A 23,593-nucleotide genomic window follows, 5' to 3' on the forward strand; every position below is an offset into this window, starting at 1 on the left:
ATGAGCTGGTTAACCTTTGCAGCTGCACTTGAACCCAAACTCAAAAACAGCTCAGATTTTGTGTAACACTGCTGGGATCAATTAGAAGCACTAAAATGCATGATTACTCACAGAAAATTGCCAATTAACACTGACCCTTTGAATTTCAAATAGAGCTCCAACCAAACATGTTAACTTATCTTCAGAATTTAATATCACAAAGTTGACACATGACGCCCTCAATTTATATAAAGGACTCTACGACTTTATACAGTATCTGGAAACAGCACAGTCATGGCTTGAAGTACAGAGAACTCAAACACAAAGATTATGAGCCAACATGTAAATAAAGTCAACAGATACAGAATGTGTGGGGGGTTTTAGCAAATGCTAGTAGTGCAAATGATTTATTTTGGGCTTCATATCTGAGAAAAAATGAAGTAAGATGTGTAAAATAAACTATTACAATCCTAAGCTTGGATTTGTTTCATATTTGGGCAGAACTGTACATCACCTATGATGCATTCAAAGAAGCTGAAAGGCTGAAGGCAGGAAACAATAGTGTCTGATGACTACAAGACCGAATGTCTTTTTAGATACTGTCCTCCAGCCCAAATGCATTTTAATGGTGCTATTGTGTAAGCTGCTTTGTTTTGATGTGTTTTCATCTCTCTAAAATATCTGACTCTCTCCTCTCTTAATGAGCTCCTAAGCTATTTAAGGCGGCATGTCTATAAAGTATAAGAGAGAGTAGAGACATCCTGCCAGCATTTTTACTCTTTATTTGTTTTGGACACTGGTTGTGCTGTTTTTGTTTATCCTTGGGGTACTGGTGTCAAAAAGTCAGACACAATCTTATATCTTCCTGCTCCAGAACAGAAAAGATTAAGTAGTCTGAGCAAAGTTTAACAATAAAGTTTATTGAATGAACAACCATGCTGACTGAACACGCCACGATCACATCACAAACCCAGGATGTCACCGTCAGGGCCAGGTTAGGTTTCAGTTTACAACTTTTTTTTCTTTTTTTTTCAGGACAATACAACCTCAACTTCCAAAGTCACTTCTTGATATACGAGTGGAATGAAACGTAACAGAATATGGATGAGCTCAGAATGTCTGACTTCCTTCTTTCTATCCGCGTCCCTGTGGCAGAGGCTGTTAATTTTCATCTTCCCCGTGATGAATGCTCTTGTCTGTGACCTTTAGACTGGTGTTCAACAACTGTGTATTGTGTCTAGTTATTAGCTCAGTGAGCTTTCACAGTCTAGAAGTCATTCAAATTCAAACACAGACAGTACTCATTTTCCCGTTGACGTGATTGTGTGTGTGTTTGTGTGTGCGTTGTAAGTTGCAGCGTCCTCTATAAACCCATCTCCTTTGTCTTTTTCTGTGTGTGGATCTATCCATCACTCCGGATGACGTGAAACAGTGTGACGTTGTACAGCACCTGGTGACCATTGTTCCAGGTGTACAGCGCTCTCTCTCTGGGGTTGTAGTCCATCATGCTGATGTGAGAGTACTGGTTGTGGAAAGGGATGTCGGTGTACTCGTATGTGGAGGTGTTGGTGTGATAGGCGAAGTGGACCTTGGCCCCAGCCAGGTGGGAGTTGGTGACATACAGCGTGCCACAAATCATGAAGGCCTCCCCTGCACTGCGCTTAGGAAACCCTGTGTCCCAGCTTTGGAGGACTTCTAGTGAATGAGGGTCCAGGCGACTCACCTGGAGACAGAGAGGGACGGTTGGTTCACACAGTTTTCAAAAGGTCATCAAACTTTTTGGTTTTGAAGAACAAATTACAAGAAGCTGTGCCGAGACATCTGTTGCCTCCAACTATGGAGTATGAACAGTTAGCAAACACACTTACAGGCTACATTAGAATATAAAAACATTTCTGTGTATTAATAATATAATAGAATAATAATAACATATATTTATTTTATATATAATAAAATATAGAATAATAAATACAGTAAATAAAACACAACAAAAACACAACATTAGCTTATTAGCAACTTGTTTTAAATGCTATCTGAATCTAATTCATTTAAATTCCCTGAGCTGGTCTGGCCACTGAACTGATTTGCTTATCATTTGTAAAATAATTAATTAGCTAATATTACAAAGCCACCTGCACCAGAAGTCACAGTTAGCAACTTGCTGTAACTTCGCAGTAATGAAGGAATGCAATCTGAGTAAGTGTGAATACAGACTTAAGACTCAGACTTAAGAGGCTTTGTAATCACATACTAGTGTATAAGGCTTAGAATTTATATAAGACAACAATGCAGTGCAACAATAAGTAACTGCATAAGTGATTGGTGCCTTGCTGCCGTGTTTATGAAGAGATGAGGTAGAATGTACCACAATGTTTCCAGCATTTGGGATGGAGGTGTAAACAGCCCACAGTCCTGTCTCATCAGCCATGAGGTCAATGTCAGAGGATCCTCCCCAGCTGTAGGGGAAGGTGTTGTTGTATCCTGCTCCACTCAGGCTGCGCTGCAGCAACACACTGCGAGAACGGAAATGGTACTGGACCTAGACACACACACACACACACACACACACACACACATGTTCAGTGTAACTCTGGTGATTTAAAGCTCAAACTGGTACTTTGGCTCATGTCTCCTACCAGAATATTGCTCTGGTGCTTGTTGTAATAAAGTGACCCGTTGTAGACCACATGGCCAGTTCCTGCCCAGGGGTGGGGTAACAGATGCTGCACAAAGTTCTGGCCCTTTGTGAAGTCCCCCATGGTCCTGTACTCCAACACACGCCTGCCCTTATAGTAGCCATCCATGGACCAGACCTGACAGAGGGAAGAGAGGAAAGCAGATGGCTCATATCTGATTGCACTTCTACATCCAACTTCGTACAATCAATTCCCACTAAGCAATGAATTCTTTTAAATTTGAGTGATCCATCATAGTCACCAAGCTCATCAGCAACTTGATTAGATAATGACAGGGTGTACTCAGAGTCTCTCTGTTGGCTACAGCATCACTTATTTGAATCAAATCAAGAAAAACAGCAGCAGTTTGTTCTCCAACTCTCCTGAACAGAGGAAATGTAACAAAGCTTAAAAGACATGACAACACACGGTAGATGTGTGACTACATACTGAAGATGCTCAGTGTATAGCAAAACTAGACTATATTTACACTAGCGCACTAATTAGTACAAAACACATGAGCCGGTGTGGCCAACTACAGTTTCATACTGGACAAAAGCCACATCCAAGATCACTCATTCCTCTGTGAAGCCCTGGTGCCTGGAGAATTGCAGAATTTATGCCCTGGCTGTTTTTTAAAGCACCTATCCCGCTGTTATAAAAGTCTGCTCTTGCACATTTACCTCTCACCCTAAAAATAGGCCAGTCCTATTTGCACATTATCTCTTAATTTCTGCTGCTTGGCTTCAGGTCGTTTTGGGTGAACTACTCTGTGGTTCTAATTCTCGCCACACAGTGACAGCTGATTTTGAAGTATTTCAAAACTTAATGACAGTCATTAACATGCTGCTTACAGAACACTGACTGTACTCTTCTTCTTATATCCCCAGTTTAATCTGCAAATCATCCTGACATTTATTAAATATTGCAAAGGTCATAATTAGTCCTGGCAAACGAACAGGGTAATCCACCAGTGACTGGCCTGTGATTGGCTGATATTTGCACCATAACCATACCAACCAGTCAGTGTCAACATAATTATCTCAACCAATAAATGCCAATCCAAGGCAGAGTGAATAAAACACGCAGCCAAGCTTAAGCTTTTACTGCATGGCCTCTGTTGTCTGTAACCTTAAAGGAAAGCTACCAATGATAGCATGTAATGGGACAATAACATGCAAAGACAGAGAGCTGCCCTGTATGTGCCAGTAAAACATCAATGCTCCTTTCATGTCGTCTACATAAGTCACCTCATGGTGAGGCGGCCCAGTGCTTTCTGGGATGTGTAGCCCCGGCTTTGATCTTTCATATCATGAAAGTAGCCATATGCATAATTAGCAGCCTGTTACTAACTTTTCACTTTATCGAGTCAGCTGGAGACGTTTCTACAGCTCACACAGTGTGAAGATTAATTAGCACAGCTATCTATGTAATTTGCTGGAGACAGTTGCCACTTTAGTTGGTTTAGACTAAACGGCCCAGACAAGAGAAGTGAAGGCAGGTCGTGTTCACTTCAACATGGTGAATACCTGTTGTACACTTCTTCTTCTCTGTTTTCTCTCACTGTCACATGGTAGATTTAGAGAGACTGGATATGTCTTTGTAATAGTGTTTTCAGTGAATCTTTGCACATTTATCGAGACAATTAGAAGTAATAAATTCTGATTTATCTCAGGTATGGATGATTGATGTCCACCCTGTCCCACCTCCTCAATCAGGCTGACCTGAATTTTAATAGGTGGGTGATTAAAAGTAAAACCAGATAATCTGAGAGTAATGAGAAGAGGTCTGTATATATAGGACAGAGGGAAAAAAGGGGGTGACGGTGAACAGAATCAATGGAAAAACAAACGGACAAAGACCAGGAGAAGACGAGGGGGGGGGGGGGGGGGGGGGGGGGGGAGATGGGAAGAAAATTGAGCATCGGAAAGCGCGGAGGATTAATTACCCTGAGAGGGACGAGAGGTGAAAAAGATGAAAGAAAAGAGCAGAGAGCACAGGGAACAGAAAGCATTGTTGGCGAAAAAGATGCTCGTTATTCCCCCTGCAGAGAGAAGAAAACACCGAGGGCAGACGAGAGAGCAGATGAAAAGAATCTTCTTTTGTTAAGAAAAAAAGCTCCTGCAGCAGTAGCGCCTTTTTCTAAAATTGCAGTTAATTTGTAAAAGCAATATTTAAAATTCACACCGAATCCAAGACTTTCAGACAAAGGTAACTGATTGCAGTTATTTTGATGGGTTTCAGTAACATGTAGTTTAATTGAGACTCAGCTTGTGCTTTGGAAAGACAATGAAACAGTCTGATTGCGGTCCCATTTCCAACACTCTCTTCCCTCCTCTAAGTACTGATGAAGCTTTCTCTGTTTAAATCCCTTTTTTAAACAGAGTTTCAAAGGAAGATGAGTCCCTTTGTGCTCTGCCTGGTATAATCTTCTCATATGCGGGAGTGGAGAGTTTTTGTTGTTGTTTCGTGAACTCACGCCTTAATTGTAAAAATGATTGCACCTTTTTCTTTCCCTGTGTGACTACACAGAGGTGGTCTCTCTCGCGGTTGTTGTTTAAACTTCACATAATACTTTTAGCCTTTTGACTCATTTACACACACACACATGCACACACACACACACACACCGCTGGCAGTGAGGGAAGTGGCCTCATCATCAAGAGAAGTTCAGGGATAAGAGTTTTTTCTTGAGGACACTTGAACCTGATCGAAAAAAAACAACTCTTGTGGTTAGCAGAAAGACACTCTGAAAGGGCTGTCCCTTATTTTATATAGGCTGTGTGAAAACTTCCCACACACACGTGAGCAACGTTCTCACATCTAACATGCAATGGTAATAAAGTGGGGACATGTAAAACTACAAGCCACAAAAAAACAGCAGCTCCGTCTGTTTACTTCAAAAAAGCCACTTTGACACAACAACAGGGTGAGCAGACTAAATAATATGTTGCTTCAAGTCATTTTTCCCTCAAACCTACAGAATTTGCAACTTGAATTATTTAATTCTAGAAACATTTTGAAGAAAATGCAAATTACAGTTGTTTCAAAATATGCTGGTCTATGAGATACAGTTGTTAGGGAGAAACAGGTGTTGGCAGATTTGCACAGCAAACATCCCAGGACTTTGCCTTTTGTCACAACACAATGTCGCATCTGAAAAAAACACCTCATTAGAAAAAACTACCAACCAGCCTTATAAAGGCATGTTTAAACAATAATAAATAATCATCACGGTTTTGCACTATAGTAACACCTAGCATGCACTTTTCTTAAGATTTTACTTGACACTGTTTCAGACATTTACAGGGTGACCTAGGTCATTTATCTCTCATCATAAACTTTTAAGACTTGACCCCAAACACATGGGCAATGCTAATTAAGAACGGAAAATTAAAAGAAGTGAGGCTCATCATACATCCACTTGATTTATCAAACTACAGAGACTGTAGTACATACAAACATTTTAAGTCCAATAAAAGCTGAATGAATCTGCAGTGACCAAACATGACCAGCATGAAGGTTGAAAACACTTTCATATTTTACATTTTTTTCAAATTTGATACTACTTTTATAATATTACAAAAGTGTGCATACAGTACACAAGTCATGAATGAGAGTGCATTGACATGAGGTACCTGGAGTTCATGGCTGTAATTAGTGAGTCCCTTCAGGGGTTGTGTTTATATCGCTGCTGATTCTCGCTGAAGAGGCGGGTATTAATGGGGTTTTTGTCCAGTTTGAAAGGGGCTTAACTTGAGTTGTTGTGGCATCATGTAATCTTAAACTGGACAATGAATGCATCACTTCACAGGCTGGAGAAAAGAGACAATCCCTGCTTAAATCCAACATTTCAGCTAGGCTTAAACAGTACAGCCTGTCTTGGCCTCTTTTCCCCCTCTTCTCCTGTTGCTTCTTTAGCTTGAACTTTTTCACCTTTATCTCTGTCTTTTATCCCGTCCTGCTAGCCTGGCCCGGCTGTTGCTCTTTTGATCAGCCTGCTTCCACTTCCCCTCTTCATCTCTCTCCGTCCACCCCCTGTTTCGTTTCCCCGTCTCTTTTTTCTCTGCTCTACACCTCCACACCAACAATCCTCATTCTCTCTCTTATTTGCTGTTCCTCTCTCATCCTCACCCTCCTTCTCACACTGTGAGCAGAGACATCTTGACAGATCAGGGGATATTCACACCACAGCAGCTGTTCTCAAATACAGCGACAGGTGTGTGCATGTGTGTGTGTGTGTGTGTGTGTGTGTGGGAAGTATAGCTTGTGTGTATGCATACACACACATCCACACACTTGTGAGCTAATGAAGAATTCATAAATGCCAAGCTGGGACCCTGTGCAGACACTGTAGTCATGGATACCAAAGGATGTATGAGAATGACTTTACTCATGATGACTTACAGTGTGTGCACATGCGCATGTGTGTGTATGCTTTAACTGATAGATTTGCCCAATCTAGATTGATGATTCTATCTGACTTTTTAAGAAAACAAAATACAAACGCATAATTACTTTTCTTTGTAATATCCCACATCAACATCTACAAAATGATAATCTCAACAAAAATGTGTAGGCCATCTATACATGCTATAGTAGGAGCAGACATCACTGACGTTTGTTGAGAATGTGAAATTAGTGCAGTATGAGGAGTTAGTTTTAACAATAACAGTGCAATGTTAGTGCAGAATAAAACTGGCATTTTCTGTGTGTTTCTGTCTCAGAATGAATTTTCTGAGAACAAAGCAGATAAAATTAATTCACTGTTCAGTAGTCAGCTCCAATACAGCACAGAGTTCAACAAGTTCCTAATCTACCGTGTGTGAATGTTGAAAAAAGGAGAAGAAAATGACTAATGGAAAACGTGGTTTTAAAACAGGATGGATGTATTGGCCAATAAATGCTTTTTTACTTTACTGTATTTCCTGTGCACTGTTGCTTACACATAAGACACCTGTTTACCTTAAGTGTTGCCTAAGCAGTAATGTTTATTTGTTAGACAGACTGGACTAGATAAAATAAGCAGAAATCTTTTTTTCCCCGAAAGGAGAACTAGATAACATTCAACTTTCCTCTGGGTCCCTTTGCTCATTAAGTATCATTACAAACATGTGTTGCTTGCCTGGTTTGTTACAACATGACAAATAACCCTCTTTAAAGCTTTGGATCTTCAGAGGCTGTTCAGATGTCCTCTATATCATTATATGTTCGCAATTCATCGAGTAAAACATAATTTATTTGTTTGGAGTGAGTTTTATTTTTGAGCCAGAAAACATTAAAGCTGTGGGTGACACAACAGGAAAATAAACACTGAGGGTAGAAGGTGAGCAATGTTCATACAAGTTAAAGGTAGAGTAGGAGATTTTGAAAACTCAGTGAGAGTCAGCCAGATTTTGAAAGTAAACACACGCCCCTTTCTCTCAGAGCTCACCCCGAAGCCACGCCTCCCAACAGGTCTGTGACTTCGGCCATCATGCACGTACCTCTCTAGTTCGCGCAGAGCAGGAAGAGAGTGACAACCAGCCAATACTCCGCACAGGGGCGCCTCGCAGGATTGGCTGATGTTGTTAGCGTTTTATAGCTTCCACAGATGATTAATATTCTTCGTTTTAAAGCGAAACTGCCGAACTAATTGGTTGCTATCGGATTGTAAAGAGAAGTTACACTAATTTAACAAAAAGTGCATCAGAATGAAATCTCCTACCCTGCCTTTAAGGGCTGTCTTCTTAGAGTCTCGATTATTGTGCATAATACACAAAAATTAGAAAACAGCTGCATCTTTACCAAAGACTTTTTTAGTCACTTTCTGAGTGAGTACAGCGGTGGCTGTGAAATTCTAGGCCCCATTTTTATAGTAAGTGAAAATAAGTCTACAAATGTTTAACATGGCTGGAAATGTATCTGACAAGCTTGTTAGGCTTAGGGATACCCAGAGCTCTGTGCAGAACATTTTACAGAGCTCCTTAAAGGTGGGAAAACCCAAGATGAAAGTGATTTCAGTGGATCCCTGCTTTTTATACTTTCACTAGCTTACATTTGGTAGAATACAAATCCAGAAGAAGCACGTACTGCACTGTATACACTGAATGTCAACCTCGGAGTTAGGAGCACCCAGTGCACAGCATTTTAACACATGGAAAAGTGTTTCTATTCTTGGGACAAAGATGCAAACAGACTGGAGAACTGTGGAAGAGCCCCGACTCATAACCTCATAACTGTACCAGTCACAACAGTAACTGGGAAACGGGTGGTAATAACTGGGATACTGCTGCTGTGTATAGCTCCTTCTCATCACCAGGGAGATGCTCTAATAGGGAACAGGCAGGGGTCACCATGACGATATAAATCACACCTGGCAACTGGAGACAGTCGCCTTGACAACTAGCTTAATATGCGCTCCCTGAATGGAGTGTGTGTGTGTGTGTGTGTGTGTGTGTGTGTGTGTGTAGGAAATGGGTGAATCTTGCATTGAGCAGAGACAGAGTGCACAGAGGAGCCAGGTTAGAAATAAGGCTGAAAGAAAAAGCAAAAATACATTAGGAAAAATACAGAGCTCGGCCTCCTCTGGAGCACCTGCCTCACCTGTCATATGTGCACATAAACACACACAGGTTTATTTTCATCACTTCAGAGGACTGTTCACTGACTTCAATTTCCTGGAGATGTCTAATAATATAACCATATATATGACCACTGCTATCCTTGAGACCTATCTTTCTAGGAACGTACCCCGGGTTTCCATACTAAATACGTTGCTTTTTACAACCAGGCAAAAGTCTTATTATGGCTAATAAAGGCCTGCACAAACCGTCTTTTCTGTGAAGGACTGAAACTCAAACAGGTCCTTGCAAAGATGGCTATACTGTACACCTACCCTGCTGTCGGAGCTTGGAATCATGGCGTCTGTCATCCAGGAGCCGAACCGAGACCCCGAGGCTCTGACGGTGATTGGGTTGCTAACTGCAGTCAGTCGACCACAACCTGTTGACAAATGATAAATGTATTTTGTATCTGTATCTGCAATGATTTTCCCAAATGTATGTCCAGCTCTCTCTCTCTCTCTCTCTCCATATACTTCATATATATATATATATATATATATATATTACACTGGAGCACCAGTGTGTGTTTATATTTTTTGAGGTGCACCACCTGACACCATTTTTACAGTAATGCCAAACATACAAGCATTTCACCATGCGTTGTACAACTGTGTATGTGACAAATAAAGTTTGATATGAGAAATGTTTTTATTTTAAATGCCAACATAGATTTAGAGTTTTTTTCTTTGAAATGTAAACTCAAATAAAGCATTTTCATTGCTCAGAACATTTTCTACCCTCTTGAAAGATGAAATTTTTAATGCAGCTGTTACATAAACCTTGACAAAATGTTTTAGCTGAGTTTGGTCAAATGAATTAAACTGTGACCTTAAAGTGATACACAGACCCAAATGTTCTGATTACAAAACATCCTTTGTAAGTTTGAAAAGCAGCTGGGAGAGTTTTATTAGAAGCTTTTCACTGCCTTGGATCCACATCACTTACAATGTGATTTTTCAGTAAAAAAAGAATTGTGGTGGCATAATCCACCTTTTATTTGTATTCTCAACATATTGTAATGCTCTACTTTTCCCTAAAACATGGTAGGTAATAAGATACAATACAAGATACAAATGAGCTGTTTCTCTAACTGTGAAAACAAACTGGCTACTTGGTACAACCGTATACTAAGAGCCACAGTCACACCCATTCTGATGGGAAAAAATGAGACCTTACTTCGAACAGTGGTCAGTGGTGATTCTGTTTGAGCTCTGCCGTGGTTTTATGTCTCAAGAACCACACAAATATTTCACAAGCTAGCAGTACATGTTATTGATCTTCATGAGTATAAATCCATGGAGTACCCTTTTAACCACATGCATGCAGGACCTCCATGTGCTTCACTTTACCTATTGAAAATACAAATTCACAACACAGCTACAGTGGTGTTTGTCTAATATTTAAATGTGTTTGATGATCTGGGTGACAAAAACATACAAAAAAGTAAGAAATCAAAAAGGGGGCAAACACTTTTTCACACCGCTATAATACATTTAATTAGTTCTTCTGGCACATACCAAGTTTGTTCATGCAGCTGTGAAGCCTGGTCTCTAGCAGTAACACTCTCTGCTGAAGCTCCTCATAATCGTACGCTCCGATCTCCTCCTGAATACTTGTCAGGATGATTGACAGGTTGAGCAGCTCCATTCGTAAGGTGGCCAAAGTCTGCAGGTCCAATCTGTACTGCTCCACCACTGACAGGAGTGGCCGAAGCTGAGACATCTGGCCCTTTAACTCCTGTGGGTGCATAAAAGATAGGAAGAAAAATAAGTCAGAGAGAAGGTACATACTTATGTGATTAAATCTGAAAATCTGCAGCATTTTTCCCTCTCTTTCAGTAGCTATAACTTGGAGCAGAGCCACTACTCTTCACAGCAGGTTGAGGTAGTTTTTGTGCCTGGTCAGGGTGCGCTGCTCTGAGAACTGGGAGGAAACCATTGACAGTAAAAACTATGGACAGAGCCTCCGTGACGTCACCCGTTTGTTTCTGAAGAGCCGTTTTGAGGCTCGGTGGGAGGTTCCGGGACTTGATGACCGCCGCCATGTTGGCAGCGTCACGTCAACTAAAACTCCGATTATGGACAAAGAGGGGGAGCACGAGCGGGATTTAGGGGGGCGGGCGATCGTGGAAGCAGGAAACTCACGCTGTGATACGTCAACTGTCTGTCACTCAAGCGGCAACGCCCATAATTAGGCGTAATTTTAAGTCCGAATACAATTGAAACGAGTGAGTTGTAAAAAAATTCACCCCCCCTACAATTGACACTAGCAGAGAACCTATCATCTGAGACCAGAGTGGTTTTTTGTACCAGGCTGTAAACATGTTTTTTTCTGCTGTGAAGTCGGCCATTTTAACATGGGAGTCTATGGGAAATTACTCGCTTTTGGAGCCAACCCCCAGCTGTTGCAGCGTGAATTACAAGTTTTGACACTTCCGCATGGGCTTCCACTTTGAGCCCCGAAGGTTGCCGCTTGGAGGAAACCCCAAATAGGATTTTAGATTTGTCTCATTTGAATCATTATGATTCTTACCTCCCTCCTGCCCATGGTCTCTGACCTGGAAACATACTAAAATAGGCGGCAAAACAGAGGAGAGAAAGACCAGACCACCATTTGTTTAATGGCTGATCAGCTGATCGGATGAGACTGCACTGTTGGCTTTACCATTAATTATATTCATTATATTCATTGCATATTTATAGAGCCACATGAGAAAAAAATGAGCATGTCTACTGTTGTGCCATTAATATTTTTGTGGATTTATTTGACCTGGTCTTATCCGTCCCCATACATAACAAACTGTAAATGGTCAAGTGTGAAGAAACTTTAATGAACCTCTAAAGTATAAACTTAAGGACTGAAGATTTTTGAAGCAAAACTATCTGTGTAATAGTCTTTGACACTAAAAACTAAAACAAACTTAGCAGAAGAAGTCATCCTTTTGTTTTTTGCTGGCATGTCACTATAGAGTAATTTGACACATGAATGAATGAATGTTCCCTTTCCCACTGAGGAAAAAGCACAGATGTTAGCAGGAGTCCCATGTGGAAAGGGGCTTAATTGCTTTGGTTGGACTGACCCCTTTCACAGTCTTTGGACATTGGTTACACGCCCACAAGCTCCCGCTTGCTTTTAGTTTGTTTTTCTTGCTTAATTATATCTGTACATTTGGAGGCTGAGATGCAGTGCTTCATGATTAATTACTGCCTCCCTCCTCATACCTCTTAACTTTCCTTTGGGGGAAGCCAAGGCAAGAGAAGGAGATGCAAGAGAAAGCCACATTCACCAAATGGAAAGAACCCCCAGAACATGCTAGAGGGACGACACATCCCATCTGGCCTGGGAACACTTCACAATCCCACAGGAGGAGATGGGAGATATGCTGGAAGAGTGAGCCTGGGCTAGTATACATCTTTGTGACCCAGATAAGCAGCATAAAGAGGATAGAGCTGTTTTTCTTGCACAAGATAATTTTAAGTCAGTGTGAATGAAGAGAAGACTTTTTTTCTGTAATCAGTTCAGAAAAGATCAATATGAGTTGATGGTTAAAACAACTGTGTGTTCCAGGGCTTTTTAAATAGTCCTCTGTGTTAGTCTCGATACTTGAAGTGTCTTCCCTTCAAATCCTCCTAAAACAGTTTGCTGTGTAGAGAAAGGATTTGATGAAGGAAAAAAAAACAGAAGTACTGAAAGAAGTGTCAAAAGCGAATACAAAAATGTTATGATCTCCTCAGAACATCTCACACCCCCGCACACAAACACAACATATCCAGGAAACAGCCTTGGCAGTCACTCAAACACTTTATGTGTCTAATCCCTCCCCTGCTGTCTTGAAATCAGAACCTGCATACTTTTCCAACATTCCCCCAAACTGTTAGCAGCATTTTTTTTACATATCATAAAAGCAGAAAATGTGATACCAAGTAATTCACATATCTGATTGGAAATGGCAGCATTATTTGCATTTAACCATTAAATATTAATTAAAATCAATCTTGACAAAATGCCAGAACTGTCATGGTTTGTTAGATTGTTAACACATTGCCTGCTAATCCCTCACCTGTCATGTCTCCTTCATCTTCATTTCTCTAATCTCTCCCCTCCACTCTTTAATATTGACCTAACTCCATATATATATATTATTACAATCTAGGATGTAAGGGTTGTATTGATGTATGGCAAATTAAAATACTCCAAAAAATTGCACCACAGCAGGTAAAAATGAAAAAATATGCTCTGGCGGACTTGGTTCTATGGCAGGTCACATAGGGTTAATCTCTCTCTACCTAACATTTACCTTACTCATTCATTCTCCTAATCACTCCATCCAAAACATTCTTTCCCCTTTATTTCCTCCCCCATTTTCTCCTCCATGTCCCACTATCTATTAATCTCTATTTGACCTCCTGCCCCACGTCCCTTGTTTCCTTCTCCCATGGATAAAACACTGTTTAGTTATTGATAAACTTACTGTAGCTGCACATAAATATTTAGGAGTTCTCCTCACTCAGTGCGAAGGCAAAAGCTTATGACTGCAAAAACCCCCAAGGAGTTACAAGCACACAAGCATGCACGCACACATACATGCACATGCATAAATTAACTATATAAAAACTTAAAGACCCCCCCCCCCAACCAGTTGTTAAGAAGGCACTCGGCAAAAGATGAAAGGCAGAATGGATTTATGGCGAGGCGGTAATATCCTCTATTTGGGGAGGTAAGGGTTAGTGTGTATGTGTTTGTGTGTGCATGCTTGTATTATTTGATGGCACATAAATCTGTTTACAGTCACACTGGGGGCCTCTTTTTGGAGACAAACATTATGTAGCCATAGTGGCAGCCTGTTACAGAAGCTCAGCAGCTATAGCTATAACTAATGGAAACTTCATAACATTACTGCATCTGGCCAACTAATACTCTGGAGCTTACTGTACGTGTAATGCAAGAAAAAAGCAAACTGGGTTTTATCTTATGTTTTCATAAAGTATTATCAAGTAACAAACATTAGAGAATCTTGAATGTAGACTTTGTTACCTTGGGAGAGAGCCGTTTAGTGTTACACACAAGATGCTTTGCTAGTTCAGTACCATGAGTGAGTTGCAAGAAATAAAGACAGATGCACAGAAATAAAACCTGCAGCTTCTCAACTGCTTAAACTGTTCAGATCATTCAGCCTGCTCTCCTCAGATCCATAGCCTGAGATTATCTGTAGATTCTGAGATAATCTTCCACTGGCCCTCCGGTTTGCTGTTGGCACAGATGCCTGCCAGTGGCATCATGGCAGAAAACATCTTGGCTTATAAGATTAGTTCTCCTAATTTCAGAGCGGAAATATATTTAGACTTCCTTTAATAAAAAGGCAAGGCAAGAGTTATTTACTACTGTGCACCAACAAAGTCAAAGTAGAATCAACTTGTCAAGTTTGTATTTCTTTGCAAACCAATCAAGTGGCATTTTACATATTTTTTCAGGTTCTTTTTTTTAAATGTGTGTTTCTAAACACGGTAAAAACCTACCATGTTGCTTGCTCCAATGATGGGGCTTAAATTAACATGAAGCTCTTAGCGCAAGTTCAATCAGGAAGACTATATTCACTCTTTCATCACTTCTTCCAACCACCTCTCCCTCGTCATCATCCTCGTACTTATCTCTCCTTCTCCCTCGCCCCTTTTCTCTCTCTCTGCCTCCCACTTAATCAGCTGGTTAATATAGAGCAACTCCCCCACCAATCAGCGGCTGAGCCATCCCTCTCCTGCCCAATCACTGCTCAGCAAATCATTTAAAATTTCTACGTCTCCTCTCCAGCTGTCTTTCAGATCGATTTCGGCAACCCTCCTCCACCCCAAGCACCACCAGTTCCTCATCAGGCCAAGGCCTCTTATCTCCTGCTCTTCTGCTCCTTCACCACCACCAGGTCTAGACCCGGGGGGGGGATTCCTGTCTAAGCTGCCTCATCTCCTGTCCTTTCCCCCTTTGGATATCGGTCATCGCATCGGGGTCTAGAACGCCAAAGCACAATTCATTCATTCATTGTACTTCAATAAATACTTTCTCATCTAAACATCTAGTCTCTCCTGATTGAAATGTTAAACGGGACCATAATATGAAAAGGATGCCTTTAAATGTTGCAGAACATTACAACATCAGTAAAGCTGACTTGTTGATACAGAATGAAATTATTTCTTCAACTTGATCTTGGTCATATGGAAAATTCTGTGATATTAGCTTTGATGTGATGATTACTCTTGAGTTATGGCCCAAGGTAAAAGTAACCTTTGACCACCCTAACAGTTTGTGCCAAATTTGAAGAACTCAAAGCATCTGTGAGATTTAGTAGTCCCAACGATGAGACGAACAGACAACCAGGAAAAAAAATGCCCTTAGGCTGTCACAGCACAGAGGGATAATGTCTGTAATATTATTTAAATTTTGTCATTAATATTAAAATGTTTGACTCTTTGCAGATGGATTTTCTTTTCTGACAGCTTGAAGCCCTAATGTGTGCAGTGATGCTGCAGTTTTGCTGGCACCTTCAGCACAAGTCTGTGTGACACTTTTAAACAGAGGACATGAAGCCAGCAAATTGACAGCTTCAAGACAAATTTTGTCCCCCTGATGAAAGATGCTCGCATGTCTGAGTGCAGGCAGGAAACTTCAACTTGGCATGCGTGAAATCAATGTTTTCACACCAAAGGTTATGTGTTCCCTACAGCAACTGTCTTACACTTTATGTGTGTCTGAGTGTCTGACTCTTTATGTGGTGTGTGTGTGTACCTGCAGGCCCTTTGCTGTCAGTGTGCGGGGATTGGCCACATAAGTGTGTAAACGTCCGTCCACTCCTCTCAGCAGGGGCTCAGAGTCTCGGACGTACTGCAGGTCTCTGGATGTCCGCAGGTCTACCACCTCCATGGACTGACTCACATTCTGAACCTGGAACATGCACGAGCACACACACAGACACACACACAGTTAATATTGTGAGTGATTATTGCTAGCATACCTTGTTGCTTAAAATGCCTCCAAACACCTGTTTGCCTGCCAAGTATGGCTTTTTTTTCCATGACTAGTTCACTGCATTACTAATCTCATGTTGTACCGACCTGAAGATAAATTTGGCCTTATTTGCTCAGAAGATATCCGTTTGGGATTTATGCTTCCCTTTCATTCCAGTAGTGATAAAAATGAAGTTTAATTTGAGCTAATCAGTCACAGCAACATCATTTTTAACAGTGTGTGCACTCATTAATTAATTAGTTTGATTGCCGAGCAACGGCAATCAAACTAATGTTCTTCACCCTCTTTCTTCTTCTTCTTTCTTATTCTTCCGTACGTTTTTTGGTGCAGCGTATCTTCAGCATACATTGACCGATTTTAGCCATTAAAATAAACTAAAATAAACTTCAAGTTTTTTTAAAAAAAAATAAATTTTTCAAATATTAGGCAATTTCGGTGTCATTTATAACATGGGAGTCTATGAGAGAGCCCTTCAATTGGGGCCAAATGTATCTCTTCCTACAAATTCCAAGCTACAGACTCCATTTTAGTCTTAAAATCCTCATTAGATGCTGCTCCATCAAACTTGTATTTAGAATTTTCCTCTGCTGTTACCATGGTGACAGGCTGACACTCAGAGGCATACACAGAGGCATACAAAGCTCTTAATTGCTCTGATTCTCCAGCAATTCAGAGCAATCCTTCACATCAGCATTCAAAACAATGCTTCAGCAGCAGCAATCAAACTTGCATTTTCTTCAGGAAATGCCCTTTTCTAGTATTTTTTTATGCTGTTCTGTATTATTTGGAGACAATGTATGAGGTATCAACCTTCTTTTTGTACATAAACAAGCTACACTAACAACACTTTGCTACGTGCAGGTTTTTAAGGGAAGTGATGTGTGACATAACATTCGCTATTTTTGTTTAAGAATGATGGAGCTAGACTAAAATTGAAAAGATCACACAGCAATCTGCCTAGTAGACACATTTCGGTACCAGCAGACTGACAGTGCCACTGAGACAGCTGTGGATGGCACAGATGCATAGAAGCTGTTATTTATACTTTCAAGATTGCCTGGAGTCCTTATTTAGAAGCGACTGGGTAATTTCCCTTCACTTTAGAAACCAATGTGGTACCTTAACCAGACACTTTCAGCTGTGGTTTCGGATTTCCAGTGCATACACACAAATTGGTGGCAACACAAATGTCTATACGGTTTGTGTTACATAAATACTCCAGGTGGCAAAATTTCTGTCACAGGAACCCTGCCTGACCCTTGCATACTTGTGTTGCGTAATCAGTATGCAATGCTGGTTGTAGTATGATTAATAAATAATGTGTTTTTATTCAGTCCGTCTTGTTTTAGCAGAAAGTAGTTTTACTTAGTATAAAGTGAGGATGGAGGGTGTCCCCATGGCCTCAAGAAAGGCACGCTTAGGGTACCAAACAGACCTCAGATTTAAAGAAAAGCAGAAACATCTTTAACTGAACAATCAAAAAATAAAAAATAAAAAATGAAGGTGACTTTACATCCTTAAATTATAAACAGATTTGGTTTATGGTTTACTATGCCTACTGAATGTCTAAACAACATGACACAAAGACACACAGTGTCTCATTAGATCCATTTAAACATGAGCTTCTCACCTAGAGTATGTTTTGCTCCAAAGAAACAAATACTCCCACGCCTCCTCTCATTAACCATCCTGGGATGTTACCGAATACTTCAATCTCTTTTGATATTAAATGAAAAAAAAAACATGCAAAAATAATAATCTATTATAAAAATGACCCAGATATCCAGAAGTGATATGCAAACAAACAAACAAACCCTCCCACACATCTCATGCTGTACCACACATGCTGTGGAGGCAAGAGATGAGCGGAAAATTCTGAGTACAATACACGTAAACACACATTCACGCTCACAGCAGGATCTAGGTGTCACTTCCAGAGACATGCTGAGCTAATTAAGATTCATAAATACAAAAGCTTCCCAACAGGAACAGAGCGAGAAGAGAGAAGTTATTTCTGATAGTGTTGATCTCCCTTTATCATTTCTCAGCACAGAACGTAACATGACAAAAAAACTGTTATAATCCAGCTGATATTATCCCTGGTGTGTTGTGGTTCGCTTCTGCTTTTGGCGAGAGTAGGTGCGGATATACGCTGACGTGCGAGGGTTACAGTAGTGCATGCTTTGAGAAATGGCCTGATGGTGTTCAATAATTCATCAATTTCTGTCATAAATCACTTTTACTCCACTTTAAGGATGCACATCTACAGTAAGAGAGAGAAATATGTGCTTACTCGGTCAAATGCAACCACACATAAATACAAACATATCCACACACACACCTATAGAAAGAGACAAGCATACAAATGGTCACATACAGAGCTGCACCTGCAATGCAGAACAAAGTGTCTCCTTCCAAACCATCTGTCAAATCTCCCTTTGAGTGTAAATTCTTTTGGCATGTTGAATGACTAGAAGTCTGTGGAGGTTTCAGCTACTGATGTATCAGGAATACATCTGTCAGTGAAACCTGTGTGTGTGTGTGTTCAAGTTTATTTTGCAAGTGTCAAAACAAAGAGACAGCCCGGTGCATATTTCATTCCAGTACGCTGCCTCTCCCCCGTGATGCATCGCAATGCTGACCACTGAAACATGCCTTCACAAATACACACCTGCACACACACACACACACACACACACACCTGTTCAGTCAGGATGCGTAGTTGTCGACTCCGAGGGTCTCGTTTGCAGAGGTTCCGTGCTGGCGCGACCACCGTGCACACACACCTGCCGTCAGGATCTGAGGCCGTGCTGTACACCTGCCAGCCTTCCTCTGAGCCCGGGTACAAACCCTGCACACACAGGCTTTGTGTTAATAAAGTCACTGCAGGAATAACATGTCACTGTGCGCTCAAGGAGAACGACTGTGCAATGGAAGAAGACATACAGTATTTACAGGACATATAAAAGATTGATGTATAATCATGTTAAAAATATTGTAGTATAGAGGTGGAAATAAACAGACCAGGCACAGAGGCAGTAAAGTGTGTTTTCGTCAGTCGTATTTTCAGACATTTCACCCTTTCTCAGCATCTCAGCATGTAATCATGTAAACCTGTATTCATGACTGTGAACAAATGTTTTCCTTTCAAGATGTTTTATCTAATCCTAACCTGCAGGTAAATCGCAGCATCATTTCAGGAGCTCTCAACTGAAAGTGTATCCGTTTATGTCTGTAAAAAAAGGAGACTGCACTAGAGCCGTCCAAATGTCCAAATTGGATTTTTTTCATTTGCAGCTAAAATCAGCTGTGACATATCCCACATGTCTGTGTCCAGGGAAACTAGCAGCATAACTGGAGAGTTTCCACACTCTGCCTCCAGACTCTACTGCTGTCCTCTCTGGCAAAAAGTCATAGACTCCCCAGAGCTCCCATAAATCAGCACAAAAGATGATTTCTAAAATTCACCCAGTCCATTATTGTTCTGCTCACGCTGCTATCATTCATAGACGTGCACTTTCAGTGACAATGTAATATGTATAATATATGTATGTAATATATAAAGCGTTTCCTTTTTTATTTTTTTGGGTTATTTGGGGCCTTATCAGGTAGAGCTACAAATCTTACAGTTTGGACAAAAGAGGAGATCTAAACAGGCCTTCAGTTCACCACTACATTTTCAAACAATGTAATGGCTGAGCTTAATCTGACATTCAACAGCCTGTCACAGTAATCTGGCTGAGAAGATGCCCTACAAACCCTGAAAAACAACATAGAAGAAAGCTGGGAGGATGGACACATGGGAGGGAATATGGGGAAGGGAGTGTGGAGGCCCGCAGGCAAACATCTGATAAATCAATCAGCCGTGTTTAGTGTGGTAACCTTGAAGTCCTGTTTACAATGAAGCTGACTGTAGGAGGAGGGGGTTTAAAGAGGAAAGCCGTGGACGGGATGAGAATGTAAGCGTTGGTTGTGCCCACTGCTCGATGTAATTAAACAGAGGAGAACATATGGCACCTTAGGGCTCATTTCACACAAGGGAAAATGATAGAAATCTACACAGACAGCTCCACTGATTGTGGCCAGTGCAAATAGAGAAGCAGCACAGAGCAAACAGAGTTACACCGCTGCAGTTATCACGATCTGACAGCAGTCATGAAAAATCCACAACTGGACAACTGGACTGTAAAGTTAGTCAGGAGGAAGAGACAAATATATTGTGAATATGTTGTGAAAAATAAACTGTTAAAACAAAGAACATTTGCCACTCTGTAATACAAAGCTGACCAAAGGAACAGAATCAATACTTTTGAATATCATTCAGTTTAAAATCAATTCAACCCGTTTGAACACTTTTGAAACATGATGGGTGGTAGTGATGAGGGGTTATTCAAGTTGATCTGATAGGGCTATAGGGATACATCTGACAAAAATGGGGAACAATTGATATAATTCACAATTAAATGAACAGTAGCCTTTTTAGAGTTTTTATGTCCAAAACCCGTCTACCATGCTCTCAAATGGCAACACTGCCCCTCTAACATCTCCATCTGTTCTCAGCCACTCCTGTGTGTGTGTACGTAGGCGTCTTCTTGCACGAGACTAGATGCACTTTGCTGAACTTGCAAAGTACCACCACATAGCAGATGTGAGGTACCTCTTGAGCCAGAAAGCTAAACCAAGCAAAACCAACACACACACAGAGAAAATCCTAGTACCTGCCAAAATGCCCCCACAACCATCTTCTGACACTCAAAACAAAGAGATTTGCACAAGCTCACACATAAACAGGCATGCATACTAAGGATATATATATATATATATATATATATATATATATAGAAGGTTAAGATGCCTGTTTGTGCACTAGTCCAACATCTACAAGACTGGGGTTGCCAGAGTGTTGCTAGGGCAACAAATCGCTGGCTGTCCCATGGGTGAGTCAGCCTTCCCCAAGAGAAATATCACCCCAGTAAGTCTGAGACAGAGCAATCCTATTACCGGTGTGTGTAGCAGTGGGTATGCCTGTGTGTGTGTGTGTGTAGCAGGGTGCATACTGTACATGTGTTCTTTATGGCTCATATTAAGAGAAAGGGGATATTTATTTATTGTTCAAATTTAAAACATGCTGTGCTGTTTTCTTTCCAAATGTTAGTGACTCATTTTTCTTCTCATCCTGTACCTTTTTTCTGCACTGACAACCTGATCAAATCTCACCTGCATCCATTCAATATTCCTGAATTTATAAAAAAAAATGAGTTTTTTTCCAGATATTGTGTCTTAAACATGTCATGTTAAATCAAATCTAATCATATCACATGTATCATGTAGTCTATGTGAGTGCTTAAAACAGCAGAGAGAAATATGCAGTTACAGCAAAAAAACTTACACTTACACTTACTCCTAGAATTTATTTATTTTAACTGGAGGTTGAACTTCTGGTAGCAAAAATATTGTGTGTGTAGAGTGTATATGTACAGCATACATACGCTGACGATGCGCTCATGCGTGCCCTCGGAGGAGATGACAGTTCCATTGAGTCCGACTAGCGATGGCAGGGTCTGGGACATCCAGTTAGTTACCATAGCCATGGTGCTGAGCACCGCACCAATCTTTAACATGGGGACACTCATGCTGGTGCACACACATCCACACACACATAGAACAGAAACTCTTTCTGACTGTCACACACTATCCAAACTGTTGACCACAGTCATTCTAAAAGCAGCAGCTAAACAACATGTCACAGGTAAGATGTGCTCAGTGGTGTTGAGAAAAAAAAAAAGCACAAAAGAGATTTTCCCACGGATAAAGTCTCCGCTCCAACACTGCCACAGGTTAGAGAATAAATCCTGGCACACAAGCTACTCCGGATGCCTCCATGTGAAGACACATCAAGTACAAATATCCACCGCTTGGCTCAGGCTGCAGAAGCGCCTCCTGAAAACAGCTGGTTTAAACTGTGTGTGTGTTTCCTGGAGTCCTTCCTTCGTCTAGCAGTGAGGCGTTGTGGCTGAGCCAGCGCAGCTCTCTCATTTATCCACTAACTCTCTGCCTCTCCCTCCCTTCACCCTCTCAGATACACTCCTCCATCTCCCACCAGACTCTCAGACTCACCTATTTTCCCAACTTCCTCACTGAAGCAGCAGAATGTCTATTTAAAGACAATAAACAAACAATAAATATAACAAAATAATTTAAAATGAATCATTTCTCAATTGTATTTGTCTGGAATAAGATTTATATTTATATTCTGAGTCTCCTGGGTTTCATTTTTCCTTTTTTATCTTGATTGCAGTCCACACATTGAATTCTTTTTCCTTCCACTGTCCGCTGCCTCCTTCTTTTCCTTTATATTGATTAAATGTACACGCCTACATGAATGCACAATGCTCTGAATTGACCTGTCCCTTGTTTGTGTGTGAGTGTGTGTGTGTGTGTGTGCAAACTGAATCAACACTGCCACCATGTGGCCTAGCTGGTCCTCCCAACACTGAACTCGGTGTCTAAGCCGCTGCACATTAGATTGATCAAAACATAAGAGGAAGTACAAGATGTACAAAAAATGCTTGATTTGATTTGAGCCTGTAACATTTGAAACTTTCAAAATAAAATTCAGCCAGTGTAGCATTCATGTTTTTTGTCGTGTTTGTGTCCAGCTTATGTGTCCCAGTTTTGTATATATTGCAGAATAAAAGGAGCTACTGGGAAAAGTAAGTATGCCACTTAAATAAAGCATATTTGATTATGGTCTGATTTAAAACTAAATTAACATGTTTGATTAAAGAAAAACACATTATGTCTCTAAATGCAGTTTTAGAAATGTTATGTTTAAAACCACCTACAGTGTATTATTAGAGTCCTTTTGAAAGTTTGCCTTCTAGCCTCCCACTCCTCCCATCTATCCAGTCACAGCTACTGTTCAGTGCATCTCATTTCATTGCATACTAGTTAATTTAACAATGGCGGTCTCACTCATTGTCTTACTGTCTTAAAGCCACCACATCTCTAACTACTGCCAAAGCACTCAGGACTCCATGCAGCAAGCTCTGCTCTGCTCTGCCAGGATAATCAACTCCTAACAACCATGGGGTCTGAGCCAAACTCTTTGCCAGTAAATTTGGCATAAATTACAGCAGTAACAGTACAGTTACATAACAGATTGAAAGGTAGGCACCCCTGTCTGATGGTTTATTTAATCTGTTCAGAGCTGACTTAACCCTACTGTACTGTGTTTTTATAATGCAGGTTTATGAACAAGTTTATTTTAGATTAAGAGTTGATATATCAAAATAAAAAACAGGTAACTGGATTATCCAA

The 23,593-nt window shown here is 40.7% G+C and overlaps 1 protein-coding gene across 1 annotated transcript; it reads right to left on the reverse strand.

Moving 5' to 3' along the window:
* Positions 1-879: 879 nt before the first annotated feature.
* Positions 880-22,266, reverse strand: LOC114434806 (noelin-2-like). Its single transcript, XM_028404213.1, has 8 exons — positions 21,763-22,266; positions 18,975-19,124; positions 16,034-16,189; positions 10,777-10,996; positions 9,532-9,638; positions 2,616-2,792; positions 2,345-2,518; positions 880-1,702 (listed from the first exon to the last, which is right to left on the reverse strand). The coding sequence occupies exons 1-8, from the start codon at positions 21,904-21,906 to the stop codon at positions 1,382-1,384; spliced, it is 1,449 nt and encodes a 482-aa protein (XP_028260014.1). The 5' UTR covers positions 21,907-22,266; the 3' UTR covers positions 880-1,381.
* Between the last annotated feature and the right edge of the window lie 1,327 nt (positions 22,267-23,593).

This window comes from Parambassis ranga, chromosome 1 (genome assembly GCF_900634625.1).
Source record: "Parambassis ranga chromosome 1, fParRan2.1, whole genome shotgun sequence".
Taxonomy (NCBI): domain Eukaryota; kingdom Metazoa; phylum Chordata; class Actinopteri; family Ambassidae; genus Parambassis; species Parambassis ranga.

What these genes read in the sequence shown, in the direction of transcription:
- LOC114434806 (XM_028404213.1), bottom strand. Translation starts at nt 21,906, where the DNA reads ATGAGTGTCCCCATGTTAAAGATTGGTGCGGTGCTCAGCACCATGGCT. An exon ending in CGCATGAGCGCATCGTCAGC is followed by an intron (nt 19,125 to 21,762) that starts GTATGTATGCTG and finishes CTGTGTGTGCAG; the next exon opens with GGTTTGTACCCGGGCTCAGA. An exon ending in AGCACCAGAGCAATATTCTG is followed by an intron (nt 2,519 to 2,615) that starts GTAGGAGACATG and finishes GTGTGTGTCTAG; the next exon opens with GTCCAGTACCATTTCCGTTC.